Here is a 15,931-nt window from a genome sequence, read left to right on the forward strand (position 1 = left end):
CTTTGGGTTTCCCTCCACCCTTGAATAGATTACATAGACCAGCGGCACATTGGAAAATGGAGTGGGCTCCAACTCAAATAAAGCCTGAGTACCCAACCCACACGATTGGCCCATGAAGCCGAGGCGTCTCTTCCATTTGAAATTCAAAATTTCCCTCTCCCCCTGACTCTGGAACTTCCTCTATTGCTTCTTTTCCTGGAGTTTCGCTAGCGTCCATGGTTTTAGTTGTACTATCATTCGCAAGCTGAGCCAGCCATCATCGTTCCCCCATTTTTCCTACAAAGCGAGTATCCTTCACCCATATGTCACCTAGTAACAATTTCGGTGATGACTTTCTTCTGGGAAGGGGACCGTGCCATGTCCGGATCTTCTTAGCTGCTCCAACCGGTGTTCTATGCTTCTTCTCGCCCGTGCTTGGTGCGTCCGAAATTGCATGAGGCGACATATCTCATCTCTACAGATCTGATGTAGAACTATCTCCGGTGTCTTCATGCACAAGCCTTGCCTCATCGGAGATAGAACTTGACAAGCTGGCTGAGCTCTTCTCATCAAAAACCACCTCCTTGCAAGCCTTGCTTCACCGAAGCTCTCCTCACCTGCAAGTGGCCAAAAACAGGAACCACTCCCCATCTTCCGAGCCCCAAACAGTGGGTCCAATGGAGGATCGGTGAAAGACGCAGCATTGCTCTGCCATCCGCCATGGCATGTCCCATTTCCAGGATCTCCAAATTTTTCTGCCTCTCAAACGAACGAATGTGAGCCATGTTCGTCTAGCACTCCCCGTCTCTCCAAGAACCCGTCGGAATCTACAAAAGAAACACCGCTTACCTTAGATTTCAGGGACCTCCCCGCGCTTCCTACCAGAGTACTTGACCTTGGCGTGAGAGCGCATCCCACCGGAGCATATGGCCTCGTCGCGAGAGTAAGTGTTCGACGAGAGCCGATGATGGGTCGCCCAGGAGCACCCCCAGAGCGCAGCGCCATGCTCACTCGCGCGCATGCGTAGATGGCTAACCACTGCTCATGACACTGGTGGAAAACCGAGCTTTAGTCCTAGTTGTTAAGCCTCATAGCTCTCAAAAAACCAACCAGAACTAACTATTCAGGACTAAAGATCCCCTCTTTTATCTCGGGTCATTCACCCGGGACTAAAGATCCCCTTTTTTCTTTTCATCCTGAATTCTTTTCCATATTAATGCTAATTGTTACTTCACACACACACATATGTACATATACGTATACATCCTTAGCATACACTACTTACACGTCTACGCTCGTACTGTATGCATGTCGTATATATATTTCATAATAGTATATGCATAATATTAATTATAACTATATATACAATTCTTAGTATATTATACACATCAAACTAGTATTTATATAATGACTATATGTACAATAACTTGTCTCATTGTGGTGTTGCTCTATTCGGCTACTGAATATCTATCGTAATAAAATTCTCCTTTGAGATTTATCACCTCGTCCACTAGAAATCCTAGAAGAGCTTCTTGGATTTCCAAAAACCTGTCCTTCTCCAAGAGTTCTTCTCTAATCCGCAACATCAGTAATTTGGAAATATGTAAATGTTACACGAACAATTAAATATAAGGAGCTAGAAAACAATTAATTATTAATAGGTTTATTTTACATACACTTATATTGTCCGATATTACCTTGTCCCGTACAAAATAGTACATGTGCTCATAGACGTAGTATCCACATAAATTATTGCCTTATTCATGTCTCAAGCGCATTAGTGGAAAAAAAATAAGTTATGAAAATATTCGTGTTATAGAATGTACAAAATGTGTAAACTTCATACGTACCGGGAACGTTGTACTGAATGTAAGTTTTTCTTTGAATTCACCACGGTAAGTCTTCCGGAATCGTTTCCATACGTTGTGAATTAAAATAATGAATGATACGGTGTTAGGTGAAAATTTAGGAAACAAACTTTTGCATAGAGATAAAGGTCTAGAATTATTACAGGTTTACCATGTCTTGAATGTCTTGGTACTCGACCTTTGATTTCCTCAACGAATCAAACACAATAATGTTTCTTTTATCAATCATAATTACAAGGAGAATCCAGTGAAAATTGCGTATATAAATGTTCATATTAGACCTAACTAACATAAATTAGGTAAGGAAAAGGAAAACGAAAATAGACGATACCCACACTTACTTAAAGTTGTATGGATGTAGTATGTATTGCTTGTAATTTTGTTGATCCAAGAATTTGTATATTGCATCCAATTTAGACTTTCATTGATCCCATATCTAATCTTGGTTAACAAGCAATGGATCCATGAAGCTAATGTTGAAGTAGGATTCTCAGCGGCACCTCTGAATTAGCATCCCACATAAAATGAAAGACAAAGTTAGTAGGGTAACACACACACACAAAATCATGATCTAAATCAAAATTTACATCTAATGAGCACACACTTACAAAATCCAAGCATTGATGAGAGAAACATCAAGGGCATCTTGGTGGTACACTTCATATATATCCTTGAAGTCCAAGCACAGGAGTTTCTCACCTGCACTGAAAAAATCAATCGGTTTAACACGAAGAGCGAACATGACCCTTTTCTTGGCTGTATGCTTCATGTACCATTGATGGAATTCTTACATCTTCATTGAGAGCTTCCGTACCAATTTAGGCCTGAGTAGAGGCTTGCCTAACTCAAAGGGCCATTTAGGTATAATCTTTTCTGAAGGTGGCGGTTCAGCTTACCCTAGAAGTTCAGCAAGCGACAGACCTGTGTCTTCCATAAATTAATGACCTAGATTTGTTGTTCTAAAGGCAAAACTACTATAGCTAGAGCGCCTTTATCTTCTTGCTAATGTTGCTGCCCGAGCTGGGGGACAGTACGACCGGACGACGACTCTCTTTGTTTTTTCTTTTGATAAGACTTAGCTAACGAACAATTGTAGTTCGATAGTAACATCTTCTTGACTTTTTTTTTCATGCCAATAAAAAACTTTAATTTCTCTAGATCTACTGGCTTAGGCTCCATCTCCTTTGCTTTTCTTTCTGCAGCTTTTTTTTTCCAAACCACTCCCTTGCATATGCTTTCGATGCCTCCCCCAATTCCTCAAGAGTCATATCGTCTGCTAGCTTCTTAAGTGGTTCATACTTCTTTTTTTTCTTGCTCAATGGTCTTGACTTCTTGAGAGATGCTGCAGGTTTCTTTCTCGCACCAGACTTTAGTCCCAGCGTTGCAGATAGTGATCTGGGAGGGGTGTTTTGGTTGTCGTCGCTCACACCACCAAGATTCGATGGTGCTGGAGACGGTGATTGAGCAGGATGCGATGGTCCCGGTGGTGACGACGGTCCTAGAGGTGAATGTGCTGGAGATGACGGTTTTGAGTTCTGTGGAGATGGTGGCTGTGGAGGATCTATAGGAAGCAATGATGCCTCCTTGTCGGGGATGATGATGTAGCATTTGCACCATAGAATGATACCGTGAAGTGCATCTCCTAGTGTCTTTTCTACGTCACCTCCCAGGAGGTCGAGCTCTAGGCCTTCATATTGACTATCACAAATCTGCTCTAGGCCAACACTAGAGTAGCCAAGTGGAATCTCCATGCCATGGCTTGTCTGTCCTGGCAGGATTGGTAAAGCACTTCTGTATGCCACCTGTACATATAGGAGAAATAAATAAGTTATTAAACTCCCGAGGCGTGGATCAATTGAGATAATTGTATAAATTATATATATATATATATATATATATGTATACCTTAATAGTGAGGTTGCCAAATGGTCTGTACAGCTCACATGAGGTGCGCTGAGTGATGTCATTCACAAGGTCGTTGGTTGTCCTGTGCAACCACGAGTAATCTTGGCATGTTCTCATCGGGTACCCCTGTGGAAGCAAAACTGCTTCGACGTTGAGAAGGGCTGACAACGATGTTGGGATCCGGTAGTGCTCTAGATTGGGCCATCCCAGTAACCACCAGTGCCACTCGCCGATTAATTTCTTCCTGCATTCTTACGTCTTGTTCATGCACTTTAGCTTCTAACATGCACCGCCAGCTCTCCTCTTGTTATTCCTTTCTTCTCTTCCGGCTTCTATACGTGTCGATGTCCCTACGGAAAGCAAACTTCCATGGAATGACCCTGAAGCCTAGGCAACATCCTGGGTGTTCGGAATTCCTGAGCACCAAAGTTAGCTCATCGTTCTGGCTTCAACTTTCCCGCTTTAGCATCTTCAATGTTTTTGATAAGCCTGAGGGTCTTCTGACATTTTCTTTTGTTGAAAATAAGTGTCCCATCCCCAGGGCTAAGGTTGCCTCTGTGAGCGTAATACCAATTCTTCTATCAATTGGGCCAATCAATTGTCACCGGTACGATACCTCGATCGATTAGGTCTTGTTCCATCTTTCTCCATTTGGGAATTGCACTCATGTAACCACCTCGCCCTAGACGATGATGGTACTCCTTTTTCTGAGCATTGCCTGAGTTGACACGAACCTTGTTTGCACTACATTCACTCCTCTTATATTCCAAAAATGAGTTGGCATCCAAATTCTTAGTGAAGGTCTGAAATTGGATTACCATCTTCTTTAGCGTCCAATCTTTCACAACTTTTTTATCGACGCCGTCAGGAAGTGTGAAGTGTTTCTTGGCATCTTCCCACAACATATCTTTCTGTGTCTATGGGAGCACGTATGCATAATCTTTTTTACCTTTCCATTTCGAATGTTGATGGGCACGTTGTCCCTTACAATAGCCCTGCATTGACTCATAAACTTTCTAGCAACTTTTTCGGAAGCAATTGGCTAGCCCTCTTCTATCACTTCGGTGATGTGAAGCCTTACCTCCATTATCTTTGTACGACCTCACAGCTTCTTTCATTGATCCAGAGGGCTAAAAGTTCAAGAATCGTTAATTAGTACATAGTAATAATGAATATGAAGTTATAGATGCAGTAAAACAATCAAAATGGTATATACCTCGTTGGAACCTTCCATCACGGCAATGTCTTGTTGCGCATTGTCAATAACACCGTGCTCAGGCTCATCATTGCCATAACCAGATATGTCGAGGAACATGTCCACCTGGCTACCTTTATCCTCGGTGTAGGTTATTGAAACGTTTGAGCCCCTACCGCCGGCAATAATCTGCTCCATTATATACCTTGCATCCTCTTCGTCTCCCATCTCAACTAATAATGACATTAGTTAAACACACATGTAATAGTAGATACATTCAGGCCCGTACCTAAGTTTAGGTGGCCCCAGTGCAAACACAAACTGGGCCCCATATTTCGAAGATACAAATAAGAAAAATGTAGTTATACTTCACAATGTAATTAACGTAATCATTAATGCCTCGCAAGCTCGTGCTAAGTTGCAATTTCACTAAATATTGATTGCATCTGCATCCGCATCAGCCTCGTGTCGTAGTTGCCAATTGAAGGTGAGACGTCATGACTAGAGACTCTTTTTTCGCAAATGCCTGATTTGATCGTCTAGGTTATGAGCTATCGACTTGACTGGCTTGACGTGGAAGATACTGGATTGTAACATATATATATTTTAGTGGGCTAATTGTTGCTTAGGGTGGCCTCTCAAAATTGGTGGCCCGGTGCGATCGCGCCACTTGCGCCACCTAATGTACGGGCCTGGATACATTAAATTAAAAATTGTATATACATGAAATCATAGAACAACCATGAAGTAAATGAAACTTATCCTAACTGCTCGCACATTAAAACAACTCTTGGCTAGTAGGAAAAGAAAAATGACAATCTAATAAATAAACACATGATTGAAAATATACACTTGTACAATTTATTACATGAAATTATAAATATGTATACATGGAATCATATATACAATAAAATTTGTAAAATTTATTACATGAAACTTACATGAAATAATTTACATTAAAGAAATACACAAGAAACCATACATTATATGAATTTTCTATAACTTGCTATGCATTTATACTAATTTTCTATAATTTCCAGTTGCATTTATACTAATTTCCTAAAGCATTTCCACTAATGTACTAAATTATACAAATTTCTACTAAATTATACTAATTTATACTACTTTCTACTAATTTCCTACGTAATTATGCAAATTTCTCCTAAGGAAATAATTTAATAAAAAACCCGACTGGCGTCAGCGCCCTCTGCGTCGTACCGTACGTACCGGACAACGGCGCGTGGAGCCGGGCGTTGGTGGACAGCGACGCAGGGGACTCGGCGTCAGGGAGGGGGACGGCCGGCGACGGTGGGCAGCGGCGGCGCTGCTGTAGTGCCCCCGGCGTCCGGGTGCTCGACGCGCGGCGCCGTGCAGTGGTGGAGAAGCCGGCGAGCCGGGGGAGGAGGAGGGCGCCGCGCCGCGGAGTCAAGCGTGGAGGCGAAGGGGCGGTCGGTGGAGGAGAAAAACGGGGTGTCGAGGCATCAATGGGAGCGTCGCGGAGAAGCAGTCGGCCGGTAGCGCGACAGCCGGGGGGACGACGACAACGAGCAATGAGTCTGTGGCTGGGCCGACCAGGCGAGCGGGGGCCGCAGCGCAGTTGGGGAGGAGAACGGGCAACGCGGGGAATGCCGGCGCTGAACGTCGATGGGAAGGCGCGGTGGTGGCGGCCGAGGAGGATAACGGGTGCCGCGACGACGGACGACAGTGGCGGACGAGGCGGCCGGGGCGGAGCACGAGAGGCAACGGATCGGGGGAGTGAAGTGAGGAGGAAAAAGAGGGCGGAGAAGAGGTAGTTATACCCCCCCCCCCAATTTATGGGTGGACTTTGCAACCGTGACTAAAGGGCCTTTAGTCCCGATTGGTATTAACACCCGGGACTAAAGGGGGGCCTTTAGTCCTGGTTAGTAATACCCACCGTGGCTAAAGGATGATTTAAGCGTGGGAGATGAAAAAGTACCCTTTAGTCCCGGTTGGTAATAGTCAATACCAACTATTACCAACCGGGACTAAAGGCCCTCCTTTTCGTTCCCGCTGGTTTTGTAGTTTAATTTATATACATTTTAAGTTGTTTTGTACTGGTGTTGTTAAAAAAAATAAAAAAATTACATATTTTGAACATGCAAAAATTTATTAAATTAGTAAGTATATTTAAAATAAGTTTGAATCGGTCATTAATTCTATACTAGTATATTAGGTTTCTAAAATAAATTATTTTAATGCATCTATTGATCAACAAACTCTTCAATTAAATAATTCCAACGCGCAAAAATGAAATTCATGTATGTGGTTAAGTTAACATTGTTTATATTGATCGAAAAAAAGGTTCACCATAGAGCATTACATAAAGGTGCACCCTATTTAGTGCATTACAATGTAATGCAAAAAAAACATTTTCTTGCCTCTTCTTTGACTAGCATGATGCTTGGGTCAATTTTGACAGCGAATGGAGGCATGCTATCAAACTGATAATAATCATTTGACTGGTCTGTTTTTGTCCTCGATTCCCACAATTTTTTTTACCTGAAAGAACTATGTGACGCTTTGGCTCTCATGGTTTTTCTTTATCTTCTAAATTTTTTTGTGTTTGCTAGATATGCCCTTCACAAAGAAAACCTGATGCACATCATCAGCAAGGACGAATGGTTCATCATTATATCCAGTCTTGTCAGGTCCACTATTGTCATTCCATACTGATATTTTGTTACGCCACCTCCAGTTAGTTTCACCCATTGGCAAAAAACAATGGGATGTTCAGCGATCTGTATTCGAATTCCTAGATCCCCTCTATGAAACCATAATACGAGTCATTGCTCCTGTGTGCTGTCTATGACATCTATACGGACACCACTATTTTGGTTGGTGCTTTTTTAGTCTTGGGCTCTCGTATAAAATTTATAACCATTTATGTCATAACCTTGGAATTTCATGATTGTGTTACCCAAGCGAGTTGTTTGTGAATCGCGGAGTTACCCATAAGGTGTTGACACAACTAAGAAGGAAATGTATCCATATGATGACGTATAATCCAGGCATCAGATTTCATCGGGTATTGGGAAAATAGAATCTGCTTGTGTTCCTCGATATACAGAGTCACAAAGGATGATTGTTGCAGAACATGAAGTGTGCTTTATGGAACAAATCACTATCATTGCTCAAACTTGATTTCCTTCCAAGGGTGCCCGTTCCCCGTAGCCTCCCCTCATGGTATAATGTTGGAACCCCAATCGAATTCATTGAGTTAATAAAATAAACACAAAACTCAAGACCTTCTCAGTTCCATATCCATTGGCGATGTTTCCTTCTGGAAGGGCAAGATTAACAACATAGTTTTTTAGACTAACATTAACCTCTTGAAAGGCCACATATTTTGCAGGAATACTGGACCGAGAATAATAATCTTTTTGACTAGGTGAACCAGGAGGTGCGTCATAATATTAAAGAAGGATGGTGGAAATACCAACTCAAAGCTGACAAGGCATTGTACCAGATCACTCTGTAGCTTTAGTAGCTTGGTTGGATCGATTGCCTTCTGCGAAATCGCATTGAGAACCGCGCATAGCTTTACGAGCGCCAATCGTACATTCTCTTATAGAATACCCCTCAGTGTAACCGGAAGCAACTGGGTCATCAACCTATGCTAATTATGGGGCCTTAGATTTGTGAACTTCTTTTCTTTCATATTTATTATTCCCTTTATATTCGAGAAGTACCCCAGACGAAACCTTGATACTATTCATACAGTCAAAGATGCTATCCTTCTTTTCCTTGCTGAGAGTATAAGTGGCAGGACATAATTAGTGCTGTCCTTTATCTCTCTTTTCCGGATGTAGGTCATCTCATTGCTTCATACGTTTCAGGTACTGTCGTGCTTTCAATGTAGCTTTTGAGTTCCCATAACAACCCATGAAGCCTAGCACGTTCACGCAAAGATTTTTTTCGTCGGGTGCATCACGTCTATTGTGTTGTGGACCTTTAGGATTCCCCAATAAAGTAAATCCCAAAATATAAATTTCTTCTTCCATATGGGTGCACATCCGTTATCGTTGTTCGGAATAGGTTCACTACCAAGACCCTTTCCAAAGACTACCCTTACATTCTTTATCATCTCAAATACACGCTATCCTTTACGGTGTGCAGGTTTTTTACAATGGTCTGGCACCCCTTTGAAATGCATCCCTTTCTTTCTTAACGGATGGTTAGCAGGAAGAAATTGACGATGGACCGTATACACGATCTTTCTAAAGTGTTTCAAATACATGTTGTTTGTGTCATCTAAACAATGGGTGCAGTTTCGGTATCCCTTGTTTGTCTATCCTGAAAGGTTACTCAGCGCAGGCCAATCATTGATGGTTATGAACAACAATGCTCATAGGTCAAAACTCTCTTTTTTATCCTCATCCCACCCACGTAGACCTTACTCCTTTCAGAGCAATAAAAGTTCATCAACCAACGGTCTTAAATACACGTCAATGTCGTTGCCGGGTTGTTTTGGGCCTTGGATAAGCACCGGCACCATAATGAACTTTCGCTTCATGCATTACCAAGGAGAAAGGTTGAACATACATATGGTCACAGGCTAAGTACTATGACCACTAAACTCACCGAATGAATTGAATCCATCAATACTTAAATCAAACCTTATATTCCTTACATCACTTTCAAAGTTCAGGAATGCTCTATCAATTGATCTCCACTAGACCCCATCCGCAGGGTGTCTAAGCATCTCATCTTGCTTACGTTCTTCTTTGTGCCAACACATCAACTTAGCATTCGTATTGTTTCTGAACAAATGCTTCAAACGTGGTATTAGGAAAATACCACATCACCTTCGCGGGAACTCTCTTCTTGGAAGGCTGCCTCTCAACATCACCAGGATCATCTCGCCTGATCTTATACCGTAATACTCCGCACATAGGACAAGCATCCAATTTCTCATATTCATCATAACGATAGAGGATACAGTCATTAGGGCATACGTGTATCTTCTGAACCTCCAATCCTAGAGGGCAAACAACCAATTTAGCTTCAAATGTTGTGGATGGCAATTAATTATTCTCGGGAAGCATATTCTTTACAATTTTCAATATCCCCTGAAATGCCTTATCGGACACATCATTTTTGACCTTCCATGCAGCATTTCCAGTGTGGTACCCAGTTTTTTATGCTCCTGCTTACAACCTGGGTGCAACAATTTTTTGTGATCATCTATCACGCGCTGCAACTTTTCGGATTCCTTCTTAGTTTCGCAATCTTTTTATGCATCCCGTAGCACCTGACCAAGATCATCAAAAAGGTCATCTTCTGCAAACTCTTCTTCATCAGCCTCGCCCATTGTAGTATTTGCAAAAGCTTGACCTACAGCCCAGTTCAGAATATTATTATCATCCTCCTCTTCTTCACTGTCTTCCATTATAACACCTCTTTCGCCATTCTTGATCTAAACCAAATAGTTAGGCATGAAACCGTATCTAAACAAGTGGCTGTGAAGAGTCCCCCAGGAAAAGTAGTCCTTCTTATTACTGCATTGGAAGCATAGACAACATATGAATCCCTTCTCTGGCTTGTTGGCTTTGGCCACTTTGAGAAAATAATGCAAGCCATCAACAAACTTCTTGATCCGTTTATCCGCGTTATACATCCATTGCCGGTCCTCTGCATCGTATTACGTGACAAATGGATATAGGTCTTGATCTTAGATAAAGAACTTGATCGATATTGATAATTTACACCAATCAATCATAAAAATAATTCACATGAAAATTATACCAATCAACATTCATAACATTCACTAGGTCGACAAAAAGAAAAAATGTTAGAATTCTGGAACAAGACAACAAAGATACATATACACTAAAGATTACAGACACTCCATAGTGGACTTCACGTAGTCAATAATCCTAAAATAATAGTACAACATAATGTTCGCCCTCCAAACCATCTCTGCACATGTCTCAATTTTCTACGAAGACTACGGAGAGTCACCTCCGCTCCTCCAGTACCAGAAAATAATGGTACGACAGAAGATCTTCGAGTCCAGATACTCGGGCTGAATATTATTTGAAATAATTGTCCAAATGTATTTTGAAGAAAGTGCCACATTTTCATAATAGAAGTATGGTGTCACATAATAGCCTGTCCAGGCAAAAGATCTGTTTACTGAGCATGGTCCATTTTGACAAGCCAAAATCAACCAAAAGCTAATGGATTAAGGTCAGGGAACAGGTATCTGCCTGAACAGGCTATCAGGACACCATACTTCTATTACGAGAATGTGGCTTCAAAATGCGTTTTGAAAACTATTTCAACATTTTTTTATGATATTCAGCCCGAGTTCGTGGAATCAAAGTTCTTATGTTCTACCATTATTTTTAGATTCTTGACTCCATGAAGTCCACTATGGAACATCTGTAGTCTTTAGTGTATCGTTGTTGTCATGTTCCACAATTGTAGCATTAAGTTGACATGTGTAATTTTCATGTCACTCTAATTTAACATGCAAACTATCCAAAAAATTGTAGCAATGACCAAATTCTATTTCTTACACTACAATTTATTTACCTTAATTTTATTGCAATGACTAAATATTAAAAACACATTTACTCTACTTTTCCCATGTCTAATATTGATCAAGATATTTATCTAATACGAATCATATATAAAGCGAGTTATATCCATCAAATTCTATCTCAAAAACTTGTATAAATAAAAAATCCTCTCCATTCTCACTCATTCTAAAAAAACTTATTTTTCTCTATCTCTAAAGTATAAAACAAAGCATAATAACAATAAATGAATCTATCTCTAAAGCATAAAACAAAGCATAATAACAATAAATGAAGGGAGGATAAAGTAGCTAACCTACAACACTTTGGATGAGTGAAATCCCCATGAAAATGAGAAAAAAATCGGGCAGCACCTCCCTAAGCATGCTTGCTCACCATGGAGGAGTCCGAAGCTCTCGGTCTGAGTGGCTCGGGTTCGGAGAGGAAGAGGCTGATTTTTATAGGAGGACTAGGACGTCCCACCAGATTCCCTTGTCCTACTAACCGTTACGACCGGGACTAAAGGAGTTCTTTAATCCCAGTTAATATTACCAACTGGGACTAAAGCTCCCGTCATCGGTGTCCGTCGGTGGTGGCTATTTGATCCGGGACTAAAATACTTTAATTCCGGGTCAAAAATGACCGGGACTAAAAAAGAAGATCTATTCTCTACCAGTGTGAATACACACAACAAGGCACCACTTTTCACTCATCAGCTAAAGTAGCCACGCAACAAGAGTTCCCTGCTGCTGCACGCCATCTCCTTCCTGGGCCACACACCGCAGACAGCGCACAACGCCTTCTTGCCTGAAGCCTGAACGCGCCCACGTCGTTCTGGACCAGAATCCCCCTCTCGTTTCAGCAGGCTTTCCTTGCACCACGTAGCCCTGTAACCTCCACAAAGCTGCCGTCTGCCGAGCTGCTTCTGCTTGCCTGCGCCCCAAACGGTCCTGCATATATAATGGCCAGAAGTTGATAGGTCTGTACTTGTGCAAAAACCAGTTTCAACTAAACTTCTGAAGTAATGGCCATGAAGGCTCTTCCGCTGACACCTTCCAAGAGCTCCTCGTTTGGAGCTCAGCAGACCATACCGTCCTTCAGGCCGAGTGCTGCAAGTCCCAGATCAGTTAGAGCTTATGCAAAGGGAGATGAGGAGGGCAACAAGCAATCCCTGTTTGGGAGCATCACCGAGGCACTGGACTTCTCGCAGGTCCGGTCCGAGAAGGACGCCGAGCTGCTGTATGAGGCCAGGGAGAAGACCAAAGGTGGAGGGAGGATGACAAGGGAACAGGTACGGAATCACTGATGCGAACCAATTGTGGATCAACGATGTTATTATCTTTAATATGAACTTTTCTGTATGCTGATTAACTTCTGCTTGGATTTGCAATCAGTACGGAGCACTCAGGAGGAAAATTGGGGGCACCTACCAGGATTTCTTCAAGTCATATGTTGAAGGTACCGTATCGTGTACCTTTCTCATGATAATAACGAAATGGCAAATTGAAGATCATGAGTATTGCCACAAATACTGCAGCACTGAATAAGCTGTATCATGTGATATATATGTCAAAACTACAATACTGAATTGCTAGTTATTTTTTTCTGAACAAGAGACTGAATATAAAGTTAATTAATAGTTAGTATTGACCAACCAAGTTGGTTTCAAATACAGTCGATGGGGAATACGTGGAGGATGGTTGGGTTGATAAGACCTGCAAGATCTGCAAGAAGGACACAAGGGGGGAGCCAAGGCAGGTTGACAAACTAGGGAGATACGTGCATGTAGCATGCTTGGAGAACCCAAAACCGGCAAACTTCTTCACCAAACTTTTTGCCAGATGAACTTCTATTGTACCATAAGAAGAATTGTTTCGCTCATGGTTAGATGTATAGAAATTATTATGGCCACAAAGGGCCTGGATTATGCTATATGTTCAATTTTCCATATGAACAAAGGCATGACTCAGCAAGACCAGAACACTGAATATTTTCATATAGTAGCATAAGACTTTACAACAAGTTAGTGCTCTTGAGTTATATATATTGGCTAATGTTCCTCGTCGTAATACAGGAGGAGCTTCCAACCGTAAGCTTATTTGATAGAACTACTATAAAGCTATTGCATTCCGCTTACCTAATGCTTTAGTTATATGCTGTGTTTAGAAGTCCCGTGCATTCAGCATGGACAGATAGACCTTGCACCTGATGACAGTGCATCCAATCTTAAAGCCAGGCATTACTGTAAACCCAACACTGATCTTTGCTTCCTCTGTAATCAACCTGGCTGATACACTTTCCATGTGCTTCTTCTGAAACTGAACACCGGTTTTTACAAAGAACATTTCAGCTCTTGGTTTCAAGTAGCGAGCAACTGTGAGCAATGCCCAAACATTTCTAGCCATTCTTGCAAATGTCTGGTAAAATTGTGTCCTTGGATGACCGCCCCTCTCCACAAATGCTCTGTGATCCAAATTTCCAAAGAAGGAATCCTCCATAGTCCTGGGTACAGCCACCAGATACTTTTCTCGGCAAAATCTTCCAAAAGCAGAATTTGGGGCCTCCATAAGAGCATCAAATGGATCCTCAAAACTCATAACATGATCATAAAAATCCATGGAAAAGTACTCCTCTTTGGTTCCCATAAGCATTGCGCAAGCAAAGTACGCCTCAACACTATACTTCTTATGAGACCTTTTCTCATATACAGCAGATTTGTCAATTGGAAATTTAGAGATGCCAAGGTCCCATCCTGAAACTTTCATCCAACCGACGACTAGTTTCGTAAAATCATGTATATGCTTCGATGAACTCTCAAACAATTTTATAAACATATCTATTGATTCCCCCTTGCCAATGTCAAATTTTCTCTCTCCGTGCATTGCTCTCTGATCTATCTTTTCCTTCAGTTCCATATTACTCCTTTCCACTTCCTCTAACTCTGCTCGCATCAGAACAAGTTCAGAATCTTTCTTGCAGATGTCAGCCTGCAACTCCACAGCGAGCTTCTGATGCTCATGAATTCTTGAGCTCACAAGAGACTGGAACATTGGATTGCTCCACTTGTTGGCACTAACATACAGATCTTTAAGCCCAGAGGTCTCTTCAAGCTCCGACACAAATCGCTCACCAGCTGCCGCAATCTTTTCAGGATCGTATGGCACATGTGCTTGCTGAACCTTGACATAAGCCAGCTTAAGAACAGAGATTGCATCAAGCAGCTTCTCGACAACCGCTTCCTCATAGCGGGAAGTGGAGCTTCCAGAGCAGCTCTCATGGTCGGAGACTTGATGTGGATGCACTTTCAGGTGTGCACCGTCTTCACTGCTCCCCCCGGTGCTGTCGGCCTTGGGCTTCCCGCCGACGTTCTCCGCGACGCCGACGGAATGCACCTTGCAAATGTCCGTGATGCGCAGAAGCAGGTTGGAAGACGTCCTCCTCATCTTCCCCTTTGCCGGCTCCATCTGCAAGATTCCTCCGTGCAGGGCGAGATTGAGCAGCGTCCGATTCCGAGTGTTCGCTCTTCAGTCTGCGTGGGACAACAAGTCAAACTCGCATAGATTCCAAGAAGAAAGATCGCAGATTTCGAAGATGTTTATTTCGGTCAATCAATGCCAAGAACACGATATACAGATATAGGATTTCTGTCTGCCTGATTTCCATCCATAAGAAGAAGAAAAATACAAACAATGATGCAAGAATAGAACAACCCAAACTGTCCTGATTCCTGGTAATGAGTGGTACCTTTTATCTGGCGGGTCCTGAAACTCCAAGAAGTGCCATTCTCGTACATCAGGGCGGATCCAGGAAGCGAAAAGCCTGCCAAGAATAGGCCCCAGCGAGAGAGGGGCGATGAGATCGCGCAGAATCTTCGAGGATCCAAGACTGGAAGTGGAAGTGATGGGGCTCACTTATTAGTAGCAGAGCTGGAGAGGCCTAGAGGGTTTTGGGTGGGGGAGGGAGGCAACGACCTCGTGGGCTCCAATGGATTCGAACAAAGAAAGGGGAGTGGGAGCCAGGTGCGGTGCGTTTCTTTTGTAATCCCAAGAGGCCAAGGGATGCTGCCGACCGAAGGAATCGGGGTTCCGAAACCCTAGCAACCACGCTGCGCTTGGCATTGGCGAGTGGCGCCGTGTTCATCGCCTCTGACCGGCCCTCTGCAGCCTCCAGTAAAAGGCAGTAACCGACTGACCTCTTTATTTTAGGCTCTGTAACAGCAGATCTGACTTCTCAGCTTCTATTCCAGATCTTTACCATGGGATAGAAGGGGAATATTCAGACCTTCAAAGTTCAGAGGACGTGGTCACGTTGCAATTAAGAAAAGGGTTTATGACCGGTGAAAACTGATTTTGAGCCGGCTCTGGCGCTTGAATAAGTTCAGTCTTCAGTGGCCTCTCTAAAAATAATGGTAGGCATTCAGTGTCATTTAGAGTGCACTTATT

The 15,931-nt window shown here is 42.5% G+C and overlaps 2 protein-coding genes across 2 annotated transcripts; one reads left to right on the forward strand and one right to left on the reverse strand.

Annotated features, from left to right (window-relative positions):
* The first annotated feature begins 12,443 nt into the window (after window positions 1–12,443).
* On the forward strand, window positions 12,444–13,462 carry LOC117854851 (uncharacterized). Its single transcript, XM_034737103.2, has 3 exons — window positions 12,444–12,780; window positions 12,884–12,947; window positions 13,165–13,462. The coding sequence occupies exons 1-3, from the start codon at window positions 12,514–12,516 to the stop codon at window positions 13,332–13,334; spliced, it is 501 nt and encodes a 166-aa protein (XP_034592994.1). The 5' UTR covers window positions 12,444–12,513; the 3' UTR covers window positions 13,335–13,462.
* On the reverse strand, window positions 13,462–15,631 carry LOC117854849 (protein GRAVITROPIC IN THE LIGHT 1). The gene is made up of 2 exons (XM_034737102.2): window positions 15,234–15,631; window positions 13,462–15,018 (listed from the first exon to the last, which is right to left on the reverse strand). The coding sequence occupies exon 2, from the start codon at window positions 14,951–14,953 to the stop codon at window positions 13,652–13,654; it is 1,302 nt and encodes a 433-aa protein (XP_034592993.1). The 5' UTR covers window positions 14,954–15,018; window positions 15,234–15,631; the 3' UTR covers window positions 13,462–13,651.
* Window positions 15,632–15,931: the final 300 nt, after the last annotated feature.

The sequence above is a fragment of the Setaria viridis genome, chromosome 5 (genome assembly GCF_005286985.2).
Source record: "Setaria viridis chromosome 5, Setaria_viridis_v4.0, whole genome shotgun sequence".
NCBI lineage: Eukaryota > Viridiplantae > Streptophyta > Magnoliopsida > Poales > Poaceae > Setaria > Setaria viridis.